This window comes from Actinia tenebrosa, unplaced genomic scaffold (genome assembly GCF_029948245.1).
Source record: "Actinia tenebrosa isolate PJP-AT-01 unplaced genomic scaffold, QUT_ActTen_1.0 PGA_scaffold3__52_contigs__length_22856419, whole genome shotgun sequence".
Lineage (NCBI taxonomy): Eukaryota > Metazoa > Cnidaria > Anthozoa > Actiniaria > Actiniidae > Actinia > Actinia tenebrosa.
The window spans coordinates 7,886,281-7,895,712 of record NW_028292580.1 but is presented as its reverse complement, the minus strand read 5'-3'; the positions used below and the strand labels follow the sequence as shown (position 1 = coordinate 7,895,712).

Genomic DNA, 9,432 nt, shown 5'->3' with positions numbered 1-9,432 from the left:
TCACTCCACATTTTCATTGTTTAAGACCCAAGCTGGGGCATTTTCTGGGGCTTTTCTGGAGGAGGTTGGGCCTTTCTTCCTTTGCATCAACATAGATTTCCCCTTTGGGGTTCTTTTCTTTGCAATTCTCCTATCCATTTTATGAAAAATATTAGAGAGCTCTGTGCTTCTCCAGTTTAATTTTTTAACTATGAGCACTTTAGATTTGGAGTGCTCATGTGGCTCATCATCTTCACTGCCAGAAGAATTTTCTACATCAGATGGATCTGACATTGATTCTTCTGATGACATATAGTCATTTGATAAAACAACTCTTATTCTGTTCTTTTCTTCCTCTGGTATGGACGTGGAAGAATTCAAAGCCTTTTGCCGTTGCAGCCGTTTCTGAAAGGTAAAAGACATTTTTTCTTCATTAAAAGAGATCAACTGAGGGAGATGGGATGGGGAACACATGTGAACTAACATATCAGGGTTCCTGATCATCCAGTAAAATGAAATTTCCTGACTTTTCTCTGACCAAACACCATTTTTCAATGACCACAGTGGACACTTATTTTATGAAAAATAATATACCGTAATTAATATCTTCTTATGGTAGCTAGACCAAAGGAAGCCCAACTAAAAATTCTCAATTTAAAATGATTTCATGAAATTCCTGACTTTTCACTGACTTTGGGTAAAATGCAAAAATTCACTTATCAGAGTCAAATTTACCTGACTTTGAACAATTTTTTTTTGGATTTCACTGACTTTTCCCTGACAGTGGAAACCCTGCATATCTAGTTATATAGACTGAAGACATTACACCCATAAAAAAAATAGTGTCATAGTCAAATAGACACAAAAGAAAATGATTAGTGTCCACTAAGGGCAGGCAGTCTGATATCTTTTGCAAAGGTTTAATGGATTCACTCTAAATCAGGGACAATATATATAAAACCTTGAATTTGCAATTATCCAGGATAAAACTCCATGAAAAATGTGTCAAGCATGAACTAAGCAGATACACTTACTGTGTTGAGTCTGCTTCGTGTTCTTTGGGCCTTTAAATATTGCTGTGAAAGCTTCTTTTTCTCCATTCCGTACCTCCGTTTTTTTGTTTTAAAATGTGTCCTTATTGCAGCTGAAATCCAAAAGGAATCATTGGAGATTACTCAATCCCTGAAAGGTGCTCTTTCTGTGGGGTTTGCTTGAACAGCACTGGTTTTGAAGGAGGTATCTAAAGAAACCAGTGAAAACCTCTTGTGGCAAGGGAGTTATAAGTAATCTAAATTTAAATTACATGCTTGAGACAGTTCTGTAGCAGCACATGCTAGTCAGAAAATGCAACACCAGCCTCCCCCCCCCCCCCCCAATGAAATCAAACAAACCTCGTAACTGTGCTGATGGATAGTTTTTCTCTGTGCTTTGAACACCTCTTGAAATGGCATCATTCACAGATGCATTTTCTTTGGAGTCAAAGCTGAAAGATACAATTATATAAGAGAATTTATAAAACCCAGTTACTAAGAGTCCACTTTCAATAATAACAAAATCAATGGGGATTTTGCACACCTTGCGTGACATTTCAAATATTGCTTCTCTGGTCATCAAAATATCATAGCTGGAAAGAGCATCCGAAAATTAGTAAATTTTGAAAATTTGAAGGAAATCCAATTTATTAACATGCATACAATAAAGGAAAACCATTGAAGGACATTTGTGGTGATACATTTTTCAAGAATAATTTCAACTAGCTGTTTTCAGCTTGCAACTCAAGTTTCATAATCTCAAATACATAATCTACGTCATGTAGCTTGGTACTAGAAGGCGGGAAATAAAACAAACAGACCCTCTTTGTATAAGCCAGCGATACCACATGGCTAATTGAGAAGCGAAAACTTAACTTTGAGGTTATATATCATTAACTTACCGTCAGTTTTAGAGGCAAACGCTGTTTTTTAGCCTTTTCCTGTTCGTTGCAATTGTTTGCTAAGTTGTTCGATAGCAATCTTAGAACACGTTCATTAAATGCCCGTTGGTCCGTGATGAAGGAATCCATGGCCATTGCATTCGTAGCGCTGGTGCTCCTGGATTCCTCCATGTCTTGTTCTTCATTCCGCTCTCTTTCCTCTTCCTGGTTCTCTACAACTTGCCCACTTCTGTTCGGCGTTTCTATTGGAATCGGGGAAGAACTATTCGAGCTACTGGGACTGGTCTGGTTAGAAGGCGGTGTGATTCCAATCGGTACCGGTAGCCTTCTACGAACCGACTGCGGTGTTTCTTGGTTCACACCCCCTGTAGTAGCATTTTCTCGTGCTACTGAAGCATCTCTGATTCTTCGTTGAGATTTATTCAATCCTCGAGCCATAATTTTTCTTTGATGTAGAGTTGCATACACACCAACTGTAACAGCATCCAAAGAGAATTCTATGTGAGCCTACTTTTTAAAATCGCCTCTGTTTACTTTTTATCACATGATTACACCTTATAAGGATTGCCCATCCTCAGTAAGGCCTGGGACGAGCTCAAAGGTCGACATTCCAATGTAGGCAAAATGTAGGCTCTGCTTAGTATTAAATTTTGAAGCGTAAATAATTCTTATTATGAACAGAAAGCGACGATTTTGCTGTCATTGTAATGAATATGTGACTCAAAGAACATATAGGTTACATCTTTCATTATATTACGACGAAAAGAATGAAGAATGGCGTAGCCAAGGGCATCAAAGTTCTTCGGACGACGACTCCAGCACTTGTTATGACGTTGGTGAATTTCAAAGGTGTGATGATGTTCCACCCGGTGTTCCAGATGTTCAAGACCCTAATCAAGAAAGCAATAAAGGTTTGTTTTTCGAATAAGTTTATATCGAGTGGCTAGCAACCGAAAACCATGTAAACCATGCTTCACCTTAAAATCGTTGTAAACAATTAAATATATTTTTATTTACTTATCTTTATTTATGATTATTATTATTATTGTTATTATTATTATTTCCTCTGTATATACATTAATTTATAGGTTTTTACATATCTCCCTGTTTATTTTTATTTGCCCAAGTCTTGCAGTGATGGGTACCCCCCTTGCAGGACCCCCCATATGTAGATGTAGAAACAATAATCACCCAGAAAAGCCATAAACTAACACACGAAACACGCTACGTGGGCCGAGGGACCTGCAATATGCACTTGTGTGTGGTGTAATCTTTGTTTGTTTTGACTGTGTCTATGTCTACTATCTCGCCATTTAAAAAATGGTTCTTTGCTGTTGCTGTCTGAGGATACGTTGACTTCTCATTCAGCTTTGCGTGCTGTGGTCTTGCTTAGACTGCAAGCTATAGCCCAATGTCCTTTCTTGGAATATTTTGAATCCTTGTGGTGGGGGGAGGGGGTGGGGGAGTGAGGGCGATTATTTGAGTAAGGGCTGTACATAATAAAATGTTTGATAAATCTTCCATTTGGTCTACCAAATAAAATTAATTGAAATTCAGCAATATTTTTTCTATAGGAGTAGTTATCAATGGGGAGTGGGGGCGATTATTTGAGTAAGGGCTGTACATAATAAAATGTTTGATAAATCTTCCATTTGGTCTACCAAATAAAATTAATTGAAATTCAGCAATATTTTTTCTATAGGAGCAGTTATCAATGAGCTTGAAGATGAAGACAAAAGTCTAACAGGATGTATTTTTGAAAAAGATCATAGTGAAGATTGGATGTACATGGAAAGACCTGATTTTGACCTACAACCTGAGTTATGGAACTTGAATGAGCAAGATATGAATCAAGACTTTACAGAGGAGTCAAGTGTCAGATCTCCCACCTTTTATCATGATGTCAGAGAGGGAAGTTCAATGCAGATCATCAAATGGATGATGATATTCTTATGCATCTGGTCATCATACTGCTGTATTTCAGATAATGCCCTGGATCTTCTGATTAGCTTCATAAGTGTTGTTCTAAAGTCCATTGGTTCACTTTTCCCAGCAGCGGCTGGTTTGGCTTGCCTTTTCCCAAAATCACTGAATTTACTAAGAAGTAGCCTTGGTTTAAACAATGATCAATTTGTAAAGTATGTTGTTTGTACAAAATGTGAAACTCTTTACAAATTTGAGGAATGTTATAAAGAAAGACTTGGAAGAACTGAAATAACGAAATGTTCATTTCAACGTCAAGAAAATCATAGACAGTTGTTTCGCCGAACTCCCTGTGGTCAACCTCTCTTAAAAGAAGTGATTCTAACAAATGGTAAAAAAAGATTTTATCCATTCAAAGTGTTTTGCTACAATAGTGTCATTGAAAACTTGAAAAGGTTAATTGACAGGACAAATTTTTTAGCTAACTGTGAGCTTTGGCGAAACAGAAATGTACCTCAAGGATTTTTGGCTGACATTTTTGATGGTCAAATCTGGAAAGACTTTATGTACGTTGTTGGAGAACCATTTTTGGCAGCACCAAATAACTTTGCCTTTATGTTAAATGTTGATTGGTTTCAGCCATTTAAACATTCTATCTATAGTGTTGGAGCTATTTACATGGTTTTTATGAATTTACCGAGAGAAATAAGATTTAAACCTGAAAATGTAATGCTGGTGGGTGTCATACCTGGTCCACATGAACCAAGATTGACAATAAACACTTATCTCAAGCCACTTGTGGAAGAACTTAATATATTGTGGAAAGGCATACAATATAAACCCTCAGGAAGTGATAGTTCACACACATTCCGAGCTGCATTGTTATGTGTAGGTTGTGATGTACCTGCTGCTAGAAAAGTATGTGGATTCACAGGTCATGCATCAAATAATGGTTGCTCAAAGTGCAAGAAATTTTTTAGTGGTAATGTATCTGAGAGAATTAACTTTTCAGGCTTTGATCCTTGCCCACTTCGAACCAATGAGGAACATCGACAATAGGCAGAGGAGATTCTTAATCAAATATCATTAACTGACAGGGCTTCAAAGGAACAGCAGTATGGCACTAGATTTACAGAACTAATGATGTTACCATATTTCGATTGTGTAAGGTTTCACATCATTGATCCTATGCACAATCTCTTTACTGGAACAGCCAAACACATTATGAAAAATATTTGGTTGGATAACTCTTCTCCACTGATTGAACGAAAAACACTAGAAGAAATACAGAAGAAAATTGACAAAGTGACAGTCCCTTCTACTGTTGGCAGATTACCCAAGAAAATTCTCAACAGCTATGGTGGTTTTACAGCAGATCAATGGAAAGCATGGACAATCATTTACTCCATCTTTGCTCTTTGGAATGTTTGGCCTGAGGATGATTTAGAAGTGTGGCGGCATTTTGTTTTAGCTTGTAGCATTTTGTGTACTCCTGTCATAACTGAAACCAAAGCAAAATTGGGACACCTCTACCTCATGAATTTTTGCACAGAATATGAAAAGTTGTATGGTAAGGACAAGGTAACTCCTAATATGCATTTACATACACATATACTTCAGTGCATATTAGACTATGGTCCAGTATATTCATTTTGGCTTTTTAGTTTTGAAAGATATAATGGTATTCTTGGAGAATTTTCGACCAATCAGCGATCCGTTGAAATCCAGATAATGAGGAAGTTTTTATCTGAACAATTTGTGAAAGCCATACCACTACCAACATTATACAGTGATCTCTTCAAACCAATTATGAGTAAAATGAATCCCATTAATACAGGAACTCTCTATTCAGCAACATGTGGTAACTCCTCAAGTTTGATCATTGAGGAAAGTCTTCTTTCACTTGGCCCAGTAAGGAAGGGATTATCTTGGACAATTGTGCAACAGAAACAACATATCACTTGTAGCGCTCGAAGACAGTGCGGGGCGTTGTGATCTTGCGCCGAGTGTCAACCGTATGAGATTCGTAAACGAAACAGGCTCCAACTCCACTATTTATTTACTATAAATCACACGGTGAAAACTACAAGAAATATACAATTAATTACGATGATAAACTCAATAAACTGCTATAAGAAAATAAATAAAAGGGCTAAATAACAAGACACTTACATCTGATCTGCTCCTAGAACACGAGTTAAGAGAGGACGCTAAAGTATTAGATTACACCGGAAATACGTAGAACTAATATCTCATAAAGTACAAAATATCAAACACAACACTCCTCGCCCAAGGATACGACTCCTTGCTGAAAATCAATCTGAATCACTAAAGAATCATAATCGCTAAATATGCACCTTTAAAAAGGATAGATGGGTATATAATGAGCTGCAACTAAACTATCTACTCTATCTGATAATGTTCATATCTTGAGTTCAGTCCTCAGTCCTGCTTGGTAGACATCAGGAAGACCAGTTCACAGATTGGTCTCAGCATCATCTTTCCATCAGGTCGGCGTACCTCAGCTTTTCGGACTTGGCCATCAGCACTCTCGATGGCCTTCGTCACCCTTCCAAGTGGCCAGTGGTTCCTACGGCTGTCCTCACTCTTAATGATCACTAGGTCATCAACCTCCAGGTTTGGCTTGAGGGCTTGCCACTTGGTTCGACGCTGGAGATTCTGCAAGTACTCCTTGCGCCATGTGGTCCAGAATTGGTCGGCCAAGTACTGGCTTCTTCTCCAACGTCTTCTGGAATACAGATCTTCTTGAGTGAAGTCCCCGGGCGGTGGCTTGAGGGGTCGCTCCTTCGCCGTCAATAGCATTGATGGGGTGAGGGGTTGGGGCTGATCTGCTTCTGTTGGTATGGCTGTAATAGGACGGGAATTGACGATAGACGTCACTTCCGCCATGAGGGTTGATAGGAGCTCATTTGTGAGCTGAGAGCTCCCGATCTGTGCTAACATTCCATTGAGAACACTGCGGATGGTGCGGATTTGCCGTTCCCAAACCCCACCAAAGTGCGACGCATGTGGTGGGTTGAAGACCCATTCACACCCTTGATCCAATGCGTGCTCTTGGATCTTCCTGACATCAGGTTCAGATAGGGAATCTGACAGTTCCGACTTTCCGCCGACGAAGTTGGATCCTCTGTCACAGCGGATTCTTGCAACAGGCCCTCTTATTGCTGTGAATCTCCGAAGGGCACAAATGAAGGAGCTGGCGTCCATCGTCTCCAGCAGTTCGATGTGGATCGCACGGGAACTGAGGCACGTGAATAGTAGACCCCACCGCTTTGAGTTTGCGGCGCCACCTCGAAGCTTGCGAGTAGTTATCAGCCATGGCCCGAATACGTCTATACCAACGTTGGTGAAAGGAGGAGCTGGTTCCACACGATCTTCTGGTAGGTCGGACATCTTCTGTGCCAGTAGTCTGCCTCGTGCTCTTTTGCAGGTTACGCACTTCTCCAAGACCTTGGTAACTGCGCTGTGGCCGGAAATTATCCAATATCCTGCTTGCCTCACAGCTCCATGGGTGATGCTCCTGCCTTGGTGATGGACTTTATGGTGATAATGTCGGATTATCAGCTCCGAGATGTGGTGATCTTTAGGCAGGATGACTGGATGCTTTTCTGCCAGGGGTAATGACGAGCGTCTCAATCTTCCGCCGACGCGAAGGGTACCATCTTCATCCTTGAAGGGGTCTAGGTCGCAGAGTTTTGACCTCTTGAGGGACTCCTTCTTGGCTCTCGAGGTGCTCCGATTGATGGTGGCTGGCTGTTCGGTGCAGTTCGGCATCGCGGTCTCTTCAGGGAAGGCTTTGGCTTGCACGATGTTAATTACAGCTGTCTCGGCTTCGCGGCGCTCGGTGACACCAGCTCGAAGTAGGCCCTCCTCGCCGTGGTTTGGGGTTGCGCTTCGGGATTCGTCTTGGGCAACTTTTCTGCTCCTGATTTTCTTTAATAGCAAGGCTATGGCACGAACAAGTGAAATCCAAGATGAGAAGCGGTTAAAACGTGAAGAGTCAATTCTTATGACCTTCGATGACTTTGCTGAAACTTGTCTTACTTCCGGGTCGTCTCCAGACAATTCCGTTGCGTCGTTCTTCTCCGGTTTTGGCAGGTTTCTTTGTCGCAGGAACTCAGGACCGGACAGCCAGGTGCTGTCAGCTAGTCGGTTGGCGTCAATGTCTCTGGTAGCAAGGTCTGCTGGGTTCTGGTCGGTTTCGACGTATCTCCATTGTTGCGGCGTAGAGAGGCCTCGAATAAGTTGCACTCTGTTGGCAACGTAAACATAAAATCTTCTACTTTCATTCTCTATGTAGCCGAGTACTACCTTCGAGTCCGTGTAGTAGGCTACTTCGTCGATCTTCAGACGAATCTCTTTCAAGATTTTGCGGACGGCTTGTGTGGCCATAACGGCGGCGCATAACTCCAATCGTGGGATGCTGGTTACTTTGCTAGCTACCTTAGACTGGCCTTACAGTAAAGACACGCTGACCTCTCCTCTTCCGTTTAGAAGTCGCAGGAAAACAACTGCTCCCACAGCCTCCTGGCTCGCATCTGAGAATGCGTGTACTTCGACTCTGGTCGTATTACCGAAACCAATGCTGTGATGACACCTGGGTACTTCGACCTCCTCAAGATTTGGAAGAGATGATCTCCATTGTTGCCATGTAAGAGCCAGATCGTCTGGAAGGGGATCGTCCCAGCCCAAAGTTTTCCCGTTCTTTTCCTTTCCAAGAGATACAAGTCTTTGGAGAAGTAGCTTCCCTTTAAGAGTGACAGGTACTGCTAGGCCGATTGGGTCGTAAATGGAGTTAACGACTGACAAGACGCCTCGACGAGTGAATGGCTTCTCTTCGGTTTGAACCTTGAATGCAAATGAGTCGTTCTTTAGGTTCCAGATGACTCCGAGGGAGCGTTGTGCTGGGAGGACATCATGGCTGAGATCAAGATCTTGTACACTGGAGGCTCTGTCGTCTGCGGGAAATGCCTTCATTACTTCCGTTGAGTTTGAGATGACCTTGTGCAGCCTTATGTTGGCCGTCATAAGAGATCCTTGAGCTGCTTTGATCAACTTGATGACATCTTCGGGCTTCTCTCGCGATACAAGACCATCATCCACATAGAAATTTTCGTGAATGAAGGCTCTAGCCTCCTCGCCGTGAATTTCCACTCCATCGTCTGCTGTTTTCCGTAGGCCGTAGGTCGCAATCGCAGGACTTGGCCCGTTGCCAAAAAGATGCACAGTCATGTGGTATTCGATTATTTCCTTGTCTGGGTCGTTGTTCTTGTACCACAAGAAGCGCAGGAAGTAGTATAGGGAATGGGGGTTCCAGCGCAATCTCAACACGGGGTAAGACCCGTGTCAAAAATCCACCTACAGAAACAACCCACTCCAAGTGTGGTTGGGGGCAACAGCGCAAATATGTTAGTCTATATATGGAGTGCGAAGATTGTAAGAGAACTTTTAAGAAAGAAGCGGATTTGAAAAAGCATTTGAAAATGAAGACGAAGTGTATGAGCAGTTATGATTGTGGATGTGGTAAGAAGTTTGAGACTAAGGTTAAATTGTTTTGGCATTGTCAGGACTGTGAG

At 41.5% G+C, this 9,432-nt stretch overlaps 3 protein-coding genes and 1 long non-coding RNA gene across 4 annotated transcripts; 2 read left to right on the top strand and 2 right to left on the bottom strand.

Moving 5' to 3' along the window:
- LOC148908402 (uncharacterized) lies at positions 1-1,273 on the bottom strand. Its single transcript, XM_089035860.1, has 2 exons — positions 1,014-1,273; positions 1-384 (listed from the first exon to the last, which is right to left on the bottom strand). The coding sequence occupies exons 1-2, from the start codon at positions 1,077-1,079 to the stop codon at positions 1-3; spliced, it is 450 nt and encodes a 149-aa protein (XP_088891986.1). The 5' UTR covers positions 1,080-1,273.
- A 1,358-nt stretch (positions 1,274-2,631) lies between these two features.
- LOC148908401 (uncharacterized) lies at positions 2,632-3,688 on the top strand. Its single transcript, XR_016120797.1, has 2 exons — positions 2,632-2,823; positions 3,615-3,688. It is a non-coding gene; the product is annotated as an uncharacterized LOC148908401 (long non-coding RNA).
- A 12-nt stretch (positions 3,689-3,700) lies between these two features.
- Positions 3,701-5,830, top strand: LOC148908400 (uncharacterized). Its single transcript, XM_089035859.1, has 2 exons — positions 3,701-4,886; positions 4,929-5,830. Exons 1-2 carry the CDS (start codon positions 3,701-3,703, stop codon positions 5,828-5,830), a joined length of 2,088 nt encoding a protein of 695 aa, XP_088891985.1.
- A 447-nt stretch (positions 5,831-6,277) lies between these two features.
- On the bottom strand, positions 6,278-8,248 carry LOC116302076 (uncharacterized). The gene has a single exon (XM_031711272.2). The coding sequence runs from the start codon at positions 8,246-8,248 to the stop codon at positions 6,278-6,280; it is 1,971 nt and encodes a 656-aa protein (XP_031567132.2).
- Positions 8,249-9,432: the final 1,184 nt, after the last annotated feature.

Coding starts and splice junctions, on each gene's coding strand:
- LOC116302076 (XM_031711272.2), bottom strand. CDS start 8,248: ATGGCCACACAAGCCGTCCGCAAAATCTTGAAAGAGATTCGTCTGAAG.
- LOC148908400 (XM_089035859.1), top strand. CDS start 3,701: ATGGAAAGACCTGATTTTGACCTACAACCTGAGTTATGGAACTTGAAT. Junction 4,887..4,928: donor TCGAACCAATGAGGAACATC/GACAATAGGCAG, acceptor TATCATTAACTG/ACAGGGCTTCAAAGGAACAG.
- LOC148908402 (XM_089035860.1), bottom strand. CDS start 1,079: ATGGAGAAAAAGAAGCTTTCACAGCAATATTTAAAGGCCCAAAGAACA. Junction 385..1,013: donor CACGAAGCAGACTCAACACA/GTAAGTGTATCT, acceptor TTTACCTTTCAG/AAACGGCTGCAACGGCAAAA.